At 41.6% G+C, this 21,149-nt stretch overlaps 1 protein-coding gene across 1 annotated transcript in view; it reads left to right on the forward strand.

Annotated features, from left to right (window-relative positions):
- Positions 1-21,149, forward strand: part of adcy2b (adenylate cyclase 2b (brain)) — a 281,820-nt gene that overhangs the window by 220,599 nt on the left and 40,072 nt on the right. Inside the window, exons 19-22 of the mRNA XM_061982391.2 lie at positions 6,781-6,924; positions 14,318-14,470; positions 19,509-19,693; positions 19,837-19,921. Of these exons, the coding sequence (XP_061838375.2) occupies positions 6,781-6,924; positions 14,318-14,470; positions 19,509-19,693; positions 19,837-19,921 (567 nt within the window). The remainder of the gene's footprint in view (positions 1-6,780; positions 6,925-14,317; positions 14,471-19,508; positions 19,694-19,836; positions 19,922-21,149) is intronic.

Raw genomic sequence — 21,149 nt, forward strand, 5'->3', positions numbered from 1 at the left:
GTCCGAGATCAAAACTGGGAATATAATCCCAGAGAAGGGGGAAAAAAGCAGTCAGCTATTTTTAAGTTGATTAGGTTATATATACATGCTACATAAACAATGTATGAATACATTAGATATCTATATATCTTATAGACTGTATCTCTGTTGCTGCAGCAGCAGAGAGTTTATTCTGTCTTGACACTTTGTATTGATATTTTCTATTACATTCTTCCCTTAAATGATCATATTTACAGTCATTGTTTTATATGTATTTTTGATGTATGTCGCTTTGGATAAAAGCGTCTGCCAAATACTTCAACATAAACATATATAAACACCTGAAAGTCTTTATATCAGCTAAAACCACCAATCTGTTTCACTGGATTCAGCAAATTCTGTCTTACCCAACAATGTTAGTATTTGAATATTGTTACTGGAAGACTTATTCCTGGTTACAATTATACTGTTACAATTATACAATTATATCTTCAAGTTGAAAAACTTATTGGGGTGTTACCATTTAGTGGTCAATTGTACGGAATATGTACTGTACTGTGTAATCTACTAATAAAAGTCTCAATCAATCAATCAAAACTGTTAAAGTATTGTCTTATACTTTGCCTAAAATGAGAATGCATCATAATCAGTGGCGGCTGGTGAATTTACCCCTGTTGGCTTTTACAATCTTTATCTTCATCATTTATTTCAACTTTATGTCATTCAAGTATGACATTTTTAAATGTAATTAATTTCATTGACAAGCAATTGTTTGCTAGAAGCTACGATTTCAGTACTATTGAAGATCTTTGCGCCTTCTCAACTCTGTGCTAATATTCTTTTCACAAAATACAACCAATAGTACGTTAATGTTAAATTTTACTTGTGAAAAGTAATCCCCCGATTCCTATTTTCAACAGTCTGCTCATTTGAGCAGGAAAATGCTGAACACCATCTTTGTTTCTAGCTGTCAACTGTCAGTTTAGCATCTTTGTTTTCTACCTGCCAACTGTCAGTTTAGCATCTTTGTTTTCTACCTGTCAACTGTCAGTTTAGCATCTTTGTTTCTAGCTGTCAACTGTCAGTTTAGCATCTTTGTTTTCTACCTGTCAACTGTCAGTTTAGCATCTTTGTTTCTAGCTGTCAACTGTCAGTTTAGCATCTTTGTTTTCTACCTGTCAACTGTCAGTTTAGCATCTTTCTTTTCTACCTGTCAACTGTCAGTTTAGCATCTTTCTTTTCTCCCTGTCAACTGTCAGTTTAGCATCTTTCTTTTCTACCTGTCAACTGTCAGTTTAGCATCTTTCTTTTCTACCTGTCAACTGTCAGTTTAGCATCTTTCTTTTCTACCTGTCAACTGTCATTTTAGCATCTTTCTTTTCTACCTGTCAACTGTCAGTTTAGCATCTTTGTTTTCTACCTGTCAACTGTCAGTTTAGCATCTTTCTTTTCTCCCTGTCAACTATCAGTTTAGCATCTTTGTTTTCTACCTGTCAACTGTCAGTTTAACATCTTTGTTTTCTACCTGTCAACTGTCAGTTTAGCATCTTTGTTTTCTACCTGTCAACTATCAGTTTAGCATCTTTCTTTTCTCCCTGTCAACTATCAGTTTAGCATCTTTGTTTTCTACCTGTCAACTGTCAGTTTAACATCTTTGTTTTCTACCTGTCAACTGTCAGTTTAGCATCTTTGTTTTCTACCTGTCAACTATCAGTTTAGCATCTTTGTTTTCTACCTGTCAACTGTCAGTTTAACATCTTTGTTTTCTACCTGTCAACTGTCAGTTTAGCATCTTTGTTTTCTACCTGTCAACTGTCAGTTTAGCATCTTTGTTTTCTACCTGTCAACTGTCAGTTTAGCATCTTTCTTTTCTCCCTGTCAACTGTCAGTTTAGCATCTTTCTTTTCTCCCTGTCAACTGTCAGTTTAGCATCTTTGTTTTCTACCTGTCAACTGTCAGTTTAGCATCTTTCTTTTCTCCCTGTCAACTGTCAGTTTAGCATCTTTGTTTTCTACCTGTCAACTGTCAGTTTAGCATCTTTGTTTTCTACCTGTCAACTGTTAGTTTAGTATCTTTGTTTTCTAGCTGTCAACTGTCAGTTTAGCATCTTTCTTTTCTACCTGTCAACTGTCAGTTTAGCATCTTTCTTTTCTACCTGTCAACTGTCAGTTTAGCATCTTTCTTTTCTCCCTGTCAACTGTCAGTTTAGCATCTTTCTTTTCTACCTGTCAACTGTCAGTTTAGCATCTTTGTTTTCTACCTGTCAACTGTCAGTTTAGCATCTTTGTTTTCTACCTGTCAACTGTCAGTTCAGCATCTTTGTTTTCTACCTGTCAACTGTCAGTTTAGCATCTTTGTTTTCTACCTGTCAACTGTCAGTTTAACATCTTAGTTTTCTACCTGTCAACCGTCAGTTTAGCATCTTTGTTTTCTAGCTGTCAACTGTCAGTTTAGCATCTTTGTTTTCTACCTGTCAACTGTCAGTTCAGCATCTTTGTTTTCTACCTGTCAACTGTCAGTTTAGCATCTTTGTTTTCTACCTGTCAACTGTCAGTTTAGCATCTTTGTTTTCTACCTGTCAACCGTCAGTTTAGCATCTTTGTTTTCTACCTGTCAACTGTCAGTTTAACATCTTTCTTTTCTACCTGTCAACTGTCAGTTTAACATCTTTCTTTTCTACCTGTCAACTGTCAGTTTAGCATCTTTCTTTTCTACCTGTCAACTGTCAGTTTAGCATCTTTCTTTTCTACCTGTCAACTGTCAGTTTAGCATCTTTGTTTTCTACCTGTCAACTGTCAGTTTAGCATCTTTGTTTTCTACCTGTCAACTGTCAGTTTAGCATCTTTCTTTTCTACCTGTCAACTGTCAGTTTAGCATCTTTCTTTTCTACCTGTCAACTGTCAGTTTAGCATCTTTGTTTTCTACCTGTCAACTGTCAGTTCAGCATCTTTGTTTTCTACCTGTCAACTGTCAGTTTAGCATCTTTGTTTTCTACCTGTCAACTGTCAGTTTAGCATCTTTGTTTTCTACCTGTCAACTGTCAGTTTAGCATCTTTGTTTTCTACCTGTCAACTGTCAGTTTAACATCTTAGTTTTCTACCTGTCAACCGTCAGTTTAGCATCTTTGTTTTCTAGCTGTCAACTGTCAGTTTAGCATCTTTGTTTTCTACCTGTCAACTGTCAGTTCAGCATCTTTGTTTTCTACCTGTCAACTGTCAGTTTAGCATCTTTGTTTTCTACCTGTCAACTGTCAGTTTAGCATCTTTGTTTTCTACCTGTCAACCGTCAGTTTAGCATCTTTGTTTTCTACCTGTCAACTGTCAGTTTAACATCTTTCTTTTCTACCTGTCAACTGTCAGTTTAGCATCTTTCTTTTCTACCTGTCAACTGTCAGTTTAGCATCTTTCTTTTCTACCTGTCAACTGTCAGTTTAGCATCTTTGTTTTCTACCTGTCAACTGTCAGTTTAGCATCTTTGTTTTCTACCTGTCAACTGTCAGTTTAGCATCTTTCTTTTCTACCTGTCAACTGTCAGTTTAGCATCTTTCTTTTCTACCTGTCAACTGTCAGTTTAGCATCTTTGTTTTCTACCTGTCAACTATCAGTTTAGCATCTTTGTTTTCTACCTGTCAACCGTCAGTTTAACATCTTTGTTTTCTACCTGTCAACCGTCAGTTTAGCATCTTTGTTTTCTACCTGTCAACTGTCAGTTTAGCATCTTTGTTTTCTACCTGTCAACTATCAGTTTAGCATCTTTGTTTTCTACCTGTCAACTGTTAGTTTAACATCTTTGTTTTCTACCTGTCAACCGTCAGTTTAGCATCTTTGTTTTCTAGCTGTCAACTGTCAGTTTAGCATCTTTGTTTTCTACCTGTCAACTGTCAGTTTAGCATCTTTGTTTTCTACCTGTCAACTGTCAGTTCAGCATCTTTGTTTTCTACCTGTCAACTGTCAGTTTATAATCTTTGTTTTCTACCTGTCAACTGTCAGTTTAGCATCTTTCTTTTCTACCTGTCAACTGTCAGTTTAGCATATTTGTTTTCTACCTGTCAACTGTCAGTTTAGCATCTTTCTTTTCTACCTGTCAACTGTCAGTTTAGCATCTTTCTTTTCTACCTGTCAACTGTCAGTTTAGCATCTTTGTTTTCTACCTGTCAACTGTCAGTTTAGCATCTTTCTTTTCTACCTGTCAACTGTCAGTTTAGCATCTTTCTTTTCTACCTGTCAACTGTCAGTTTAGCATCTTTGTTTTCTACCTGTCAACTGTCAGTTTAGCATCTTTCTTTTCTCTCTGTCAACTGTCAGTTTAGCATCTTTCTTTTCTCTCTGTCAACTGTCAGTTTAGCATCTTTCTTTTCTCCCTGTCAACTGTCAGTTTAGCATCTTTCTTTTCTACCTGTCAACAGTCAGTTTAGCATCTTTCTTTTCTCCCTGTCAGTTTAGCATCTTTATTTTCTACCTGTCAACTGTCAGTTTAGCATCTTTCTTTTCTCCCTGTCAGTTTAGCATCTTTCTTTTCTACCTGTCAACTGTCAGTTTAGCATCTTTGTTTTCTACCTGTCAACTGTCAGTTTAGCATCTTCGTTTTCTACCTGTCAACTGTCAGTTTAGCATCTTTGTTTTCTACCTGTCAACTGTCAGTTTAGCATCTTTGTTTTCTAGCTGTCAACTGTCAGTTTAGCATCTTTCTTTTCTACCTGTCAACTGTCAGTTTAGCATCTTTCTTTTCTACCTGTCAACTGTCAGTTTAGCATCTTTGTTTTCTACCTGTCAACTGTCAGTTTAGCATCTTTCTTTTCTACCTGTCAACTGTCAGTTTAGCATCTTTCTTTTCTCCCTGTCAACTGTCAGTTTAGCATCTTTGTTTTCTACCTGTCAACTGTCAGTTTAGCATCTTTCTTTTCTCCCTGTCAACTGTCAGTTTAGCATCTTTGTTTTCTACCTGTCAACTGTCAGTTTAGCACCTTTGTTTTCTACCTGTCAACTGTCAGTTTAGCATCTTTGTTTTCTACCTGTCAACTGTCAGTTTAGCATCTTTCTTTTCTACCTGTCAACTGTCAGTTTAGCATCTTTCTTTTCTACCTGTCAACTGTCAGTTTAGCATCTTTCTTTTCTCCCTGTCAACTGTCAGTTTAGCATCTTTGTTTTCTACCTGTCAACTGTCAGTTTAGCACCTTTGTTTTCTACCTGTCAACTGTCAGTTTAGCACCTTTGTTTTCTACCTGTCAACTGTCAGTTTAGCATCTTTCTTTTCTACCTGTCAACTGTCAGTTTAGCATCTTTCTTTTCTACCTGTCAACTGTCAGTTTAGCATCTTTCTTTTCTCCCTGTCAGTTTAGCATCTTTCTTTTCTACCTGTCAACTGTCAGTTTAGCATCTTTCTTTTCTACCTGTCAACTGTCAGTTTAGCATCTTTCTTTTCTACCTGTCAACTGTCAGTTTAGCATCTTTCTTTTCTACCTGTCAACTGTCAGTTTAGCATCTTTCTTTTCTCCCTGTCAGTTTAGCATCTTTGTTTTCTACCTGTCAACTGTCAGTTTAGCATCTTTCTTTTCTACCTGTCAACTGTCAGTTTAGCATCTTTCTTTTCTCCCTGTCAGTTTAGCATCTTTGTTTTCTACCTGTCAACTGTCAGTTTAGCATCTTTCTTTTCTACCTGTCAACTGTCAGTTTAGGCTGCTCATCACCACTTCAAGATGGCAGCCCAATTTCTAACCATCCGATGGTCCACCAGTATCAATCGATAGTCCACCAGTATCAATCGATAGTCCACCAGTAAGCGGGTCGCTCGCTAATCCAGCGATGGTTATCAATCGATAGTCCACCAGTATCAATCGATAGTCCACCAGTATCAATCGATAGTCCACCAGTAAGCGGGTCGCTCGCTAATCTAGCGATGGTTATCAATCGATAGTCCACCAGTATCAATCGATAGTCCACCAGTATCAATCGATAGTCCACCAGTAAGCGGGTCGCTCGCTAATCCAGCGATGGTTATCAATCGATAGTCCACCAGTATCATTCGATAGTCCACCAGTATCAATCGATAGTCCACCAGTAAGCGGGTCGCTCGCTAATCCAGCGATGGTTATCAATCGATAGTCCACCAGTATCAATCGATAGTCCACCAGTATCAATCGATAGTCCACCAGTAAGCGGGTCGCTCGCTAATCCAGCGATGGTTATCAATCGATAGTCCACCAGTATCAATCGATAGTCCACCAGTATCAATCGATAGTCCACCAGTAAGCGGGTCGCTCGCTAATCTAGCGATGGTTATCAATCGATAGTCCACCAGTATCAATCGATAGTCCACCAGTATCAATCGATAGTCCACCAGTAAGCGGGCCGCTCGCTAATCCAGCGATGGTTATCAATCGATAGTCCACCAGTATCAATCGATAGTCCACCAGTATCAATCGATAGTCCACCAGTAAGCTGGTCGCTCACTAATCCAGCGATGGTTATCAATCGATAGTCCACCAGTATCAATCGATAGTCCACCAGTAAGCTGGTCGCTCACTAATCCAGCGATGGTTATCAATCGATAGTCCACCAGTATCAATCGATAGTCCACCAGTATCAATCGATAGTCCACCAGTATCAATCGATAGTCCACCAGTAAGCTGGTCGCTCACTAATCCAGCGATGGTTATCAATCGATAGTCCACCAGTATCAATCGATAGTCCACCAGTATCAATCGATAGTCCACGATGGTTATCAGTCTTTTCAGTGATCACGTCAAAGTGTGTCACAATAAAATCTCCAAAGCTTCATTTTGTTGTGTTTTTGCGTCTCCAGCAAGGAAGGAAAGGATCTGTGTGCTCCTTCTTCCCGTGGTCCAACACTTCCTCCCGTGTCATCGTCACCGACAACCCCTGGCTGCGACTGGTCCTCACCGTGACGACCACCGCGCTCATCCTGGTGATGGCCGTCTTCAACATGGTGAGTCCAAAGTGCAAACAGGCTGAGGATGGCGTGGTGCCGGCCTCATGACGGCGTTTCAATGGCTGTGTCGCGGCGCTGTGAAGTCACATGCACGCCTCACATGTCACAAACAAGTCAACGGGACTCTTCATTAGCTCTAAGCACAATTTCAAACTTTTTTTTGTGTGAAGACATTTTCTTACTATTTGTCTCAAACTTGCATGTTTTGCACCTTATTTTTATCGCATTTTTTGGCCTCCGATACGATTTTTGACCTCAGGTTTTATCCAATTTATCCAACACCTCAACAGTTTTTTTTTAATAAATCTTATTAAAGGGGAACATTATCACCAGGGGTAGATGAGATCCGCCCGGAGTTCCTTTAAGGCTCTGGATGCTGTGGGGCTGTCTTGGTTGACAAGACTCTGCAACATCGCGTGGACATCGGGGGCGGTACCTCTGGATTGGCAGACCGGGGTGGTGGTTCCTCTCTTTAAGAAGGGGAACCGGAGGGTGTGTTCTAACTATCGTGGGATCACACTCCTCAGCCTTCCTGGTAAGGTCTATTCAGGTGTACTGGAGAGGAGGCTACGCCGGATAGTCGAACCTCGGATTCAGGAGGAACAGTGTGGTTTTCGTCCTGGTCATGGAACTGTGGACCAGCTCTATACTCTCGGCAGGGTCCTTGAGGGTGCATGGGAGTTTGCCCAACCAGTCTACATGTGTTTTGTGGACTTGGAGAAGGCATTCGACCGTGTCCCTCGGGAAGTCCTGTGGGGAGTGCTCAGAGAGTATGGGGTATCGGACTGTCTGATTGTGGCAGTCCGCTCCCTGTATGATCAGTGTCAGAGCTTGGTCCGCATTGCCGGCAGTAAGTCGGACACGTTTCCGGTGAGGGTTGGACTCCGCCAAGGCTGCCCTTTGTCACCCATTTTGTTCATAACTTTTATGGACAGAATTTCTAGGCGCAGTCAAGGCGTTGAGGGGATCTTGTTTGGTGGCTGCAGGATTAGGTCTCTGCTTTTTGCAGATGATGTGGTCTTGATGGCTTCATCTGGCCAGGATCTTCAGCTCTCACTGGATCGGTTCGCAGCCGAGTGTGAAGCGACTGGGATGAGAATCAGCACCTCCAAGTCCGAGTCCATGGTTCTCGCCCGGAAAAGGGTGGAGTGCCATCTCCGGGTTGGGGAGGAGATCTTGCCCCAAGTGGAGGAGTTCAAGTACCTCGGAGTCTTGTTCACGAGTGGGGGAAGAGTGGATCGTGAGATCGACAGGCGGATCGGTGCGGCGTCTTCAGTAATGCGGACGCTGTATCGATCCGTTGTGGTGAAGAAGGAGCTGAGCCGGAAGGCAAAGCTCTCAATTTACCGGTCGATCTACGTTCCCATCCTCACCTATGGTCATGAGCTTTGGGTTATGACCGAAAGGACAAGATCACGGGTACAAGCGGCCGAAATGAGTTTCCTCCGCCGGGTGGCGGGGCTCTCCCTTAGAGATAGGGTGAGAAGCTCTGTCATCCGGGGGGAGCTCAAAGTAAAGCCGCTGCTCCTCCACATGGAGAGGAGCCAGATGAGGTGGTTCGGGCATCTGGTCAGGATGCCACCCGAACGCCTCCCTAGGGAGGTGTTTAGGGCACGTCCGACCGGTAGGAGTCCGCGGGGAAGACCCAGTACACGTTGGGAAGACTATGTCTCCCGGCTGGCCTGGGAACGCCTCGGGATCCCCCGGGAGAAGCTGGACGAAGTGGCTGGGGAGAGGGAAGTCTGGGCTTCCCTGCTTAGGCTGCTGCCCCCGCGACCCGACCTCGGATAAGCGGAAGAAGATGGATGGATGGATGGCATTATCACCAGACCTATGTAAGCGTCAATATATACCTTGATGTTGAAAAAAAAAAAACATGTATTTTTTTAACCAATTTCCGAACTCTAAATGGGTGAATTTTGGCTAATTAAACGCCTTTCTAATATTCGCTCTCGGAGCGATGACGTCACAACGTGACGTCACACATCGGGAAGCAATCCGCCATTTTCTCAAACACCGAGTCAAATCAGCTCTGTTATTTTCCGTTTTTTTCGACTGTTTTCCGTACCTTGGAGACATCATGCCTCGTCGGTGTGTTGTCGGAGGGTGTAACAACACCAACAGGGACGGATTCAAGTTGCACCAGTGGCCCAAAGATGCGAAAGTGGCAAGAAATTGGACGTTTGTTCCGCACACTTTACCCAGGAAAGCTATGCTACGACAGAGATGGCAAGAATGTGTGGATATCCTGCGACACTCAAAGCAGATGCATTTCCAACGATAAAGTCAAAGAAATCTGCCGCCAGACCCCCTTTGAATCTGCCGGAGTGTGTGAGCAATTCAGGGACAAAGGACCTCGGTAGCACGGCAAGCAATGGCGGCAGTTTGTTCCCGCAGACGAGCGAGCTAAACCCCCTGGATGTCTTGGCTCACACCGTCACCGAAGATGATCAAGAGAAGAATATCGATCCTAGCTTCCCTGGCCTGCTGACATCAACTCCAAAACTGGACAGATCAGCTTTCAGGAAAAGAGAGCGGATGAGGGTATGTCTACAGAATATATTATTTGATGAAAACTGGGCTGTCTGCACTCTCAAAGTGCATGTTGTTGCCAAATGTATTTCATATGCTGTAAACCTAGTTCATAGTTGTTAGTTTCCTTTAATGCCAAACAAACACATACCAATCGTTGGTTAGAAGGCGATCGCAGAATTCGTCCTCGCTTTCTCCCGTGTCGCTGGCTGTCGTGTCGTTTTCCTCGTTTTGGCTTGCATACGGTTCAAACCGATATGGCTCAATAGCTTCAGTTTCTTCTTCGCTACCTGCCTCCACACTACAACCATCCGTTTCAATACATGCGTAATCTGTTGAATCGCTTAAGCCGCTGAAATCCGAGTCTGAATCCGAGCTAATGTCGCTATAGCTTGCTGTTCTATGCGCCATGTTTGTTTGTGTTGGCATCACTATGTGACGTCACAGGAAAATGGACGGGTGTTTATAACGATGGTTAAAATCAGGCACTTTGAAGCTTTTTTTAGGGATATTGCGTGATGGGTAAAATTTTGAAAAAAAACTTCGAAAAATAAAATAAGCCACTGGGAACGGATTTTTAATGGTTTTAACCCTTCTGAAATTGTGATAATGTTCCCCTTTAACTTGCTAATTTGCTAGTATTGTTGTAAATCAGATGACAATATTTAATGACGTTTAGCTCATGACACAGTAAGTCGAATGATGCGGACACGTTTGCTACTGGATACTTTCTGCCTGGGAGACTTTGCATGTGTAAGTAATATTATATTGACACGTGCTGTTTTACGCTGCAATATTGTTCAGTGATTATTACAAATGTCTAGCTCCTAGTAGCCTATAGCCTAGCATGTTTACCTTTTGTAAATGACTTGACTGAAATACAAGAAAAGACCAAACTTTACCTCTACCATCTCATACCTTTTTGCTGATGTCGAACATATGCCCCAGTAATTAAGTAGAATTAATGTTAAATATATGTAGAATTTATTTATATTATTCATATATATATATATATATATATATATATATATCCCACCAACACGTCTTCCTATGAGGAAGCAGGGCCTGGGGAATCTGTGGTGGGCTCTCCTATTTCTGGGGCTGAGGTTGCTGAGGTAGTTAAAAAGCTCCTCGGTGGCAAGGCCCCAGGGGTAGATGAGATCCGCCCGGAGTTCCTTAAGGCTCTGGATGCTGTGGGGCTGTCTTGGTTGACAAGACTCTGCAGCATCGCGTGGACATCGGGGGCGGTACCTCTGGATTGGCAGACCGGGGTGGTGGTTCCTCTCTTTAAGAAGGGGAACCGGAGGGTGTGCTCTATCTATCGTGGGATCACACTCCTCAGCCTTCCCGGTAAGGTCTATTCAGGTGTACTGGAGAGGAGGCTACGCCGGATAGTCGAACCTCGGATTCAGGAGGAACAGTGTGGTTTTCGTCCTGGTCGTGGAACTGTGGACCAGCTCTATACTCTCGGCAGGGTCCTTGAGGGTGCATGGGAGTTTGCCCAACCAGTCTACATGTGCTTTGTGGACTTGGAGAAGGCATTCGACCGTGTCCCTCGGGAAGTCCTGTGGGGAGTGCTCAGAGAGTATGGGGTATCGGACTGTCTGATTGTGGCAGTCCGCTCCCTGTATGATCAGTGCCAGAGCTTGGTCCGCATTGCCGGCAGTAAGTCGGACACGTTTCCAGTGAGGGTTGGACTCCGCCAAGGCTGCCCTTTGTCACCCATTCTGTTCATAACTTTTATGGACAGAATTTCTAGGCGCAGTCAAGGCGTTGAGGGGATCTGGTTTGGTGGCTGCAGGATTAGGTCTCTGCTTTTTGCAGATGATGTGGTCCTGATGGCTTCATCTGGCCAGGATCTTCAGCTCTCACTGGATCGGTTCGCAGCTGAGTGTGAAGCGACTGGGATGAGAATCAGCACCTCCAAGTCCGAGTCCATGGTTCTCGCCCGGAAAAGGGTGGAGTGCCATCTCCGGGTTGGGGAGGAGATCTTGCCCCAAGTGGAGGAGTTCAAGTACCTCGGAGTCTTGTTCACGAGTGGGGGAAGAGTGGATCGTGAGATCGACAGGCGAATCGGTGCGGCGTCTTCAGTAATGCGGACGCTGTATCGATCCATTGTGGTGAAGAAAGAGCTGAGCCGGAAGGCAAAGCTCTCAATTTACCGGTCGATCTACGTTCCCATCCTCACCTATGGTCATGAGCTTTGGGTTATGACCGAAAGGACAAGATCACGGGTACAAGCGGCCGAAATGAGTTTCCTCCGCCGGGTGGCGGGGCTCTCCCTTAGAGATAGGGTGAGAAGCTCCGCCATCAGGGGGGAGCTCAAAGTAAAGCCGCTGCTCCTCCACATCGAGAGGAGCCAGATGAGGTGGTTCGGGCATCTGGTCAGGATGCCACCCGAACGCCTCCCTAGGAAGGTGTTTCGGGCACGCCCGACCGGTAGGAGGCCACGGGGAAGACCCAGGACACGCTGGGAAGACTATCTCTCCCGGCTGGCCTGGGAACGCCTCGGGATCCCCCGGGAGGAGCTGGACGAAGTGGCTGGGGAGAGGGATAAGCGGAAGAAGATGGATGGATGGTTTTTCAAAGAACTAGAAAATGCTATTTCAGTATAAAGTTCTTGTGAATGCCTAAGAGTTAAAGCCAAAATAAAATGCTAGCATTTAGCATGCTAGTTAGAAAGCATCAAGTTCCAAACAATAGTCAAAATTAACTTTAAAAAGCTAGCATGCTAACAGTACAATGCTAATATGCCAACGATAGCTTCCTTACAGTTAGCATTAGTGAACTACCGAAATATGACACTATACCTGTGAACTTAGATTGAATATAGCTAGCATGCTAATGTTAGCATACTCAAATGTTAACTGTAACATGCATCAAGTACCAAAATATGACTAAGGTGTATACCGACAAAATTAGCTTAAAAAGGCTAGCATGCTAACAGGTGTCGTTCGTCAAGTAACACAATATTTGACGCTAATGTGTATAAATGAGCAAAAAAGCTAATGTGCCAATAATAGAATGCTAACGATTGTGCCGCGGGTCGTTTAAAAATATGCTACAGGCCCTTTGGATACGCCTGCCTAAGTCCCGATCATACTGTAAGTATACAAAGTACATAGTCCCGATCATGTGACCAATAAGTGCTCTACATACTGTAAGTATACCAAGTACATAGTCCCTATCATGTGACCAATAAGTGCTCTACATACTGTAAGTATACAAAGTACATAGTCCCTATCATGTGACCAGTAAGTGCTCTACATACTGTAAGTATACAAAGTACATAGTCCCGATCATGTGACCAATAAGTGCTCTACATACTGTAAGTATACCAAGTACATAGTCCCTATCATGTGACCAATAAGTGCTCTACATACTGTAAGTATACAAAGTACATAGTCCCTATCATGTGACCAGTAAGTGCTCTACATATTGTATGTATACAAAGTACATAGTCCCGATCATGTGACCAATAAGTGCTCTACATACTGTATGTATACCAAGTACATAGTCCCTATCATGTGACCAATAAGTGCTCTACATACTGTAAGTATACAAAGTACATAGTCCCGATCATGTGACCAATAAGTGCTCTACATACTGTAAGTATACCAAGTACATAGTCCCTATCATGTGACCAATAAGTGCTCTACATACTGTAAGTATACAAAGTACATAGTCCCGATCATGTGACCAATAAGTGCTCTACATACTGTATACGTATATACAAAGTACATAGTCCCTATCATGTGACCAATAAGTGCTCTACATACTGTAAGTATACAAAGTACAAAGTCCCTATCATGTGACCAATAAGTGCTCTACATACTGTATACGTATACAAAGTACATAGTCCCGATCATGTGACCAATAAGTGCTCTACATACTGTAAGTATACAAAGTACATAGTCCCTATCATGTGACCAATAAGTGCTCTACATACTGTAAGTATACAAAGTACATAGTCCCTATCATGTGACCAATAAGTGCTCTACATACTGTATGTATACAAAGTACATAGTCCCGATCATGTGACCAATAAGTGCTCTACATACTGTATGTATACAAAGTACATAGTCCCGATCATATGACCAATAAGTGCTCTACATACTGTAAGTATACCAAGTACATAGTCCCTATCTTGTGACCAATAAGTGCTCTACATACTGTAAGTATACAAAGTACAACAGAAGTGTATGAATATTTACAGCTCTAAAGTGAAGTATTGCCATCTCCTGTAATGTATTCAGACATGTATCATGTATTCAGACATGTATCATGTATTCAGACATGTATCATGTATTCAGACATGTATCATGTATTCAGACATGTATCATGTATTCAGACATGTATCATGTATTCAGACATGTATCATGTATTCAGACATGTATCATGTATTCAGACATGTATCGTGTATTCAGACATGTATCATGTATTCAGACATGTATCATGTATTCAGACATGTATCATGTATTCAGACATGTATCATGTATTCAGACATGTATCGTGTATTCAGACATGTATCATGTATTCAGACATGTATCATGTATTCAGACATGTATCATGTATTCAGACATGTATCATGTATTCAGACATGTATCATGTATTCAGACATGTATCATGTATTCAGACATGTATCATGTATTCAGACATGTATCATGTATTCAGACATGTATCATGTATTCAGACATGTATCATGTATTCAGACATGTATCATGTATTCAGACATGTATCATGTATTCAGACATATATCATGTATTCAGACATGTATCATGTATTCAGACATGTATCATGTATTCAGACATACTGTATAGTTGCTATATTATCAGTGCCTGGTCTTTCTATCTTCTAGTTCTTCGTGAAGGATCCTGCAGCATCCATACAGGAAGTCTTGGCGTCGGACTTACCTGAACTTAGCGGAAGCGTTCCACCTGTGAATACCACCAATGACACCATGCTGCACTTCCATGTGGAGACGGCAGGAGAAAGCAGGTTTTACCTCCCAGTGAGTTGACCACATGTTCAATAATCAATAATCAATAATCAATATCAAGTCCTCGCCCAACAAAAGAAGCCCAGAAAGTTCTCTGCACGGTTCAGGCAACCCGCCATGTGTCTAACATGCAGGGACAATCCTCACCATGTGTCTAACATGCAGGGACAATCCTCACCATGTGTCTAACATGCAAGGACAATTCTCACCATGTGTCTAACATGCAGGGACAATTCTCACCATGTGTCTAACATGTGTCAAACATGCAGGGACAATCCTCACCATGTGTCTAACATGTGTCTAACATGCAGGGACAATTCTCACCATGTGTCTAACATGTGTCAAACATGCAGGGACAATTCTCACCATGTGTCTAACATGCAGGGACAATTCTCACCATGTGTCTAACATGTGTCAAACATGCAGGGACAATCCTCACCATGTGTCTAACATGTGTCTAACATGCAGGGACAATTCTCACCATGTGTCTAACATGTGTCAAACATGCAGGGACAATCCTCACCATGTGTCTAACATGCAGGGACAATTCTCACCATGTGTCTAACATGCAGGGACAATTCTCACCATGTGTCAAACATGCAGGGACAATCCTCACCATGTGTCTAACATGTGTCTAACATGCAGGGACAATTCTCACCATGTGTCTAACATGTGTCAAACATGCAGGGACAATCCTCACCATGTGTCTAACATGCAGGGACAATTCTCACCATGTGTCTAACATGTGTCAAACATGCAGGGACAATCCTCACCATGTGTCTAACATGCAGGGACAATTCTCACCATGTGTCTAACATGTGTCTAACATGCAGGGACAATTCTCACCATGTGTCTAACATGTGTCAAACATGCAGGGACAATTCTCACCATGTGTCTAACATGTGTCTAACATGCAGGGACAATTCTCACCATGTGTCTAACATGCAGGGACAATTCTCACCATGTGTCTAACATGTGTCTAACATGCAGGGACAATTCTCACCATGTGTCTAACATGCAAGGACAATTCTCACCATGTGTCTAACATGCAAGGACAATTCTCACCATGTGTCTAACATGTGTCTAACATGCAGGGACAATTCTTACGCTTCAAAGCATTTTTCAGTGACTGATGAATCCTTAATGTCTACACACTTTATTTAGTGTACACACTTTATTTAGTGTACACACTTTGTTATTTAGTGCACACACTTTATTTAGTGTACACACTTTATTTAGTGCACACATTTTATTTAGTGTACACACTTTATTTAGTGTACACACTTTATTTAGTGTACACACTGTTATTTAGTGTCTACACTTTATTTAGTGCACACACTTTATTTAGTGTACACACTTTGTTATTTAGTGTATACCCTTTGTTATTTAGTGCACACACTTTATTTAGTGTACACACTTTATTTAGTGTACACACTTTATTTAGTGCACACACTTTATTTAGTGTACACACATTTTATTTAGTGCACACACTTTATTTAGTGTACACACTTTATTTAGTGTACACACTGTTATTTAGTTTATACACTTTATTTAGTGCACACACTGTTATTTAGTGCACACACTTTATTTAGTGTACACACTTTATTTAGTGCACACACTTTATTTAGTGTACACACTGTTATTTAGTGTATACACTTTATTTAGTGCACACACTTTATTTAGTGCACACATTTTATTTAGTGTACAAACTTTATTTAGTGTACACACTTTATTTAGTGTACACACTGTTATTTAGTGCACACACTTTATTTAGTGTACACACTTTATTTAGTGTACACACTTTATTTAGTGCACACATTTTATTTAGTGTACACACTTTATTTAGTGTACACACTTTATTTAGTGTACACACTGTTATTTAGTGCACACACTTTATTTAGTGTACACACTTTATTTAGTGTACACACTTTATTTAGTGCACACACTTTATTTAGTGTACACACTTTATTTAGTGTACACACTTTATTTAGTGCACACACTTTATTTAGTGTACACACTTTGTTATTTAGTGTATACCCTTTGTTATTTAGTGCACACACTTTATTTAGTGTACACACTTTATTTAGTGTACACACTTTATTTAGTGCACACACTTTATTTAGTGTACACACATTTTATTTAGTGCACACACTTTATTTAGTGTACACACTTTATTTAGTGTACACACTGTTATTTAGTTTATACACTTTATTTAGTGCACACACTGTTATTTAGTGCACACACTTTATTTAGTGTACACACTTTATTTAGTGCACACACTTTATTTAGTGTACACACTGTTATTTAGTGTATACACTTTATTTAGTGCACACACTTTATTTAGTGCACACATTTTATTTAGTGTACAAACTTTATTTAGTGTACACACTTTATTTAGTGTACACACTGTTATTTAGTGCACACACTTTATTTAGTGTACACACTTTATTTAGTGTACACACTTTATTTAGTGCACACATTTTATTTAGTGTACACACTTTATTTAGTGTACACACTTTATTTAGTGTACACACTGTTATTTAGTGCACACACTTTATTTAGTGTACACACTTTATTTAGTGTACACACTTTATTTAGTGCACACACTTTATTTAGTGTACACACTTTATTTAGTGTACACACTTTATTTAGTGCACACACTTTATTTAGTGTACACACTTTATTTAGTGTATACACTTTATTTAGTGCACACACTTTATTTAGTGTACACACTTTATTTAGTGTACACACTTTATTTAGTGTACACACTTTGTTATTTAGTGCACACACTTTATTTAGTGCACACATTTTATTTAGTGTACACACTTTATTTAGTGTACACACTTTATTTAGTGTACACACTTTATTTAGTGTACACACTTTGTTATTTAGTGTATACACTTTGTTATTTAGTGCACACACTTTATTTAGTGTACACACTTTATTTAGTGCACACACTTTGTTATTTAGTGTATACACTTTGTTATTTAGTGTACAGATGAGTGGTCCACCCTGGGTCCCCACTTTGGACAGCTAGCGAGTCATCTGAAGGAGAGGGGGGGCAGAGCAGAAAAGAGACGGCAGATCAACTGGTCTAAAAGGGGGGTCTATTTAAAGACTAGAGTATACAAATGAGTTTTAAGATGGGACTTAAAAAGCACGTACTCATTGCCTAATTACTGTACGGTTTTGATTCATGGCAACTAATAATAGTAATCATTGGTTACAACTGGAGAAAGAAACACCACCAAAGGTTTCCTTATTGTTCGCTGCCTGCCCTGTCCTCTGAAAATTGTTTGTCCATCTAAAACATTCATTTATGTTCCGACACGTTTACCTCGCACGTTAGCAGCATTTCTAAACTGTTGAAAGTCATCAATAGTCATGAGAGATTATCATCAGACTTCAACAACTCTAACATGGAAATGCTGCCTCTTATGGGAAATAAATGTCAACTAGAAAGTGAATGACCATGAATTGATTAACGTGGACTTAAACCAGTTGAACAACTTATTGGGGTGTTACCATTTAGTGGTCAATTGTAGGGAATATGTACTGTACTGTGCAATCTACTAATAAAAGTCTCAATCAATCGAGCAATGTGATACATTACCCAGAAGGCTTAGCGCTGTAAACGGGAACAGGAAGTGGGTCTGAGCTCTGCAGCGGGACAATAATTGTGCCCTTTGATCACTAAATAGGCAACATTTTTGTCACAGCAGGTGTATTTAATGTTATAATGGAAGTATTACCGTATTTTCCGCACCATAAGGCGCCCTGGGTTATAAGCCGCGCCTTCAATGAACGGCATATTTCAAAACTTTGTCCACCTATAAGCCGCCCCGTGTTGTAAGCCGCATCTAACTGCGCTAAAGGAATGTCAAAAAAACAGTCAGATAGGTCAGTCAAACTTTAATAATATATTAAAAACCAGCGTGATGTGGGCGCGCATGGAGTCGTATATCAACATGGACGGAGCTGCGTGAAAAAAGCCACCCGGCCTCTTCGCGTAAACTTCCCTTAACCACTCGCTCATCTTTTCTTCATCCATCCATCCCTTCGAGTTAGCTTTTATGATGACGCCGGCTGGAAAGGTCTCTTTTGGCAAGGTCTTCCTTTTGAATATCACCATGGGTGGAAGTTTCTGGCCATTAGCATGGCAAGCTAGAACCACAGTGAAGGATGACTTCTCATTCCCTGTGGTGCGAATATTCACCGTACGTGCTCCCGTTGTATCCACAGTGCGGTTCACAGGAATATCAAAAGTCAGTGGAACCACGTCCATGTTGATAATGTTCTCTGGCCGGATCTTTTTTTCAGCTATCTTGTTTTTACAATATGCACGGAAAGTAGCCAGCTTTTCTTGAAAGTCTTTAGGCAGTTGCTGTGAAATAGTAGTCCGTGTGCGGATGGAGAGATTGCGTCTTTTCATGAACCGGAAACCTGTCGCTTAGTAGGAGCCATTTTGTGGTCTTTACAGATGTAAACACACAAAGGAAATGAAACGTAATATCCGCGCTTCTTCTTCTTCTACGGGGGCGGGTGGTTGCTTACAGTAGAAGAAGAAGCGCTTCCTCTTCTATGGGGGCGGGTGCTTACCTTGGCGGTTGCTTGCGTAGAAGAAGAAGCACTTCCTCTTCTACGGGGAAAAAAGATGGCGGCTGTTTACCGTAGTTGCGAGACCGAAACTTTATGAAAATGAATCTTAATATTAATCCATATATAAAGCGCACCGGGTTATAAGCCGCACTGTCAGCTTTTGAGTAAATTTGTGGTTTTTAGGTGCGGCTAATATAAAAATACGGTACTCCTTTTCCCCCCTTTGATACATTCTGAAGAAGCTGGTCGTTTTATTGAGAGAGTAAGAGCTTTTCTTCCTGTCACTCACACACACATACACAGACCAATGACCAAAGAAGCAGATTAGTTTGTACGCTGATTTTAGGATAAGACTAAGTAGCTGAGGCATATTTCTTTATTTTCCTCTGCCGTGGAAAAAGAAGCGCCTTTAAGTTTGTGTCGCCACGGTAACGCACCTCTGGTCCCCCAGTACTTCATCTACTGCTGCATCCTGGGCCTGGTGTCGTGCTCCGTCTTCCTGAGGATCAACTACGAGCTCAAGATGGTGGTGATGCTGGTTGCCGTGGTGATCTACAACGTCATCATCCTCCAGACGCACGCCTCCCTGCTGGACGGCTTCAGCAAGACTCTGTACGCCACGGAAACACTGGAAAGGTAAGATGTCAGCCACAAACTCCCCTCCCTTTTTTGCTGAATGATGCGACCCCAAAAGGGAATAAGCAGTAGAAAATGGATGGATGGATGATTTGACTTTTGCATATGAATAAGACTGACACTTTGTGTGGCTGCCTCGCCAGGCCAGGAGTCCTGAAGGACCTAAAGACCATGGGCTCGGTGTCTCTCTTCATCTTCTTCATCACACTCCTGGTGTTAGCCAGACAGGTCAGTAGTTTGAGGTCAGGGCTCTAAGAGTCTTCCTCATCCATCTCAGCCCACCAAAGCTTTCATCAAGTTGGACGCACAGAATTGTCCAAAAAAATAAACACCTGGTTGTATAAAAAGACACTCTTCTCCGTATCCTCCTGGAAACCAGCGTCCTCTGCAGTGGACATTTGTTTTCGCTCTACATTATTTGCTCTAAAGCAGGGGTGTCCAAAGTGCGGCCATTTGCGTCCTGCAGCTATTTTTCAAAAACTACTATTAAAAAACCCTTTAAAAAAGAGCATACAGCATACTTGCCAACCTTGAGACCTCCGATTTCGGGAGGTGGGGGGTGGGGGGTGGGGGGCGTGGTCGGGGGTGGGGCGGGGGTCGTGGTTGGGGGCGTGGTTAAGATACATGTATATATAAGAAATACTTGACTTTTAGTGAATTCTAGCTATATATACAGGTAAAAGCCAGTGAATTAGAATATTTTGAAAAACTTGATTTATTTCAGTAATTGCATTCAAAAGGTGTAACTTGTACATTATATTTATTCATTGCACACAGACTGATGCATTCAAATGTTTATTTCATTTAATTTTGATGATTTGAAGTGGCAACAAATGAAAATCCAAAATTCCGTGTGTCACAAAATTAGAATATTACTTAAGGCTAATACAAAAAAGGGATTTTTAGAAATGTTGGCCAACTGAAAAGTATGAAAATGAAAAATATGAGCATGTACAATACTCAATACTTGGTTGGAGCTCCTTTTGCCTCAATTACTGCGTTAATGCGGCGTGGCATGGAGTCGATGAGTTTCTGGCACTGCTCAGGTGTTATGAGAGCCCAGGTTGCTCTGATAGTGGCCTTCAACTCTTCTGCGTTTTTGGGTCTGGCATTCTGCATCTTCCTTTTCACAATACCCCACAGATTTTCTATGGGGCTAAGGTCAGGGGAGTTGGCGGGCCAATTTAGAACAGAAATACCATGGTCCGTAAACCAGGCACGGGTAGATTTTGCGCTGTGTGCAGGCGCCAAGTCCTGTTGGAACTTGAAATCTCCATCTCCATAGAGCAGGTCAGCAGCAGGAAGCATGAAGTGCTCTAAAACTTGCTGGTAGACGGCTGCGTTGACCCTGGATCTCAGGAAACAGAGTGGACCGACACCAGCTGGACTGCTGCTGAGTGGTCCAAAGTCATGTTTTCTGACGAAAGCAAATTTTGCATTTCCTTTGGAAATCGAG

The sequence above is a fragment of the Nerophis lumbriciformis genome, linkage group LG21 (assembly GCF_033978685.3).
Source record: "Nerophis lumbriciformis linkage group LG21, RoL_Nlum_v2.1, whole genome shotgun sequence".
NCBI lineage: Eukaryota > Metazoa > Chordata > Actinopteri > Syngnathiformes > Syngnathidae > Nerophis > Nerophis lumbriciformis.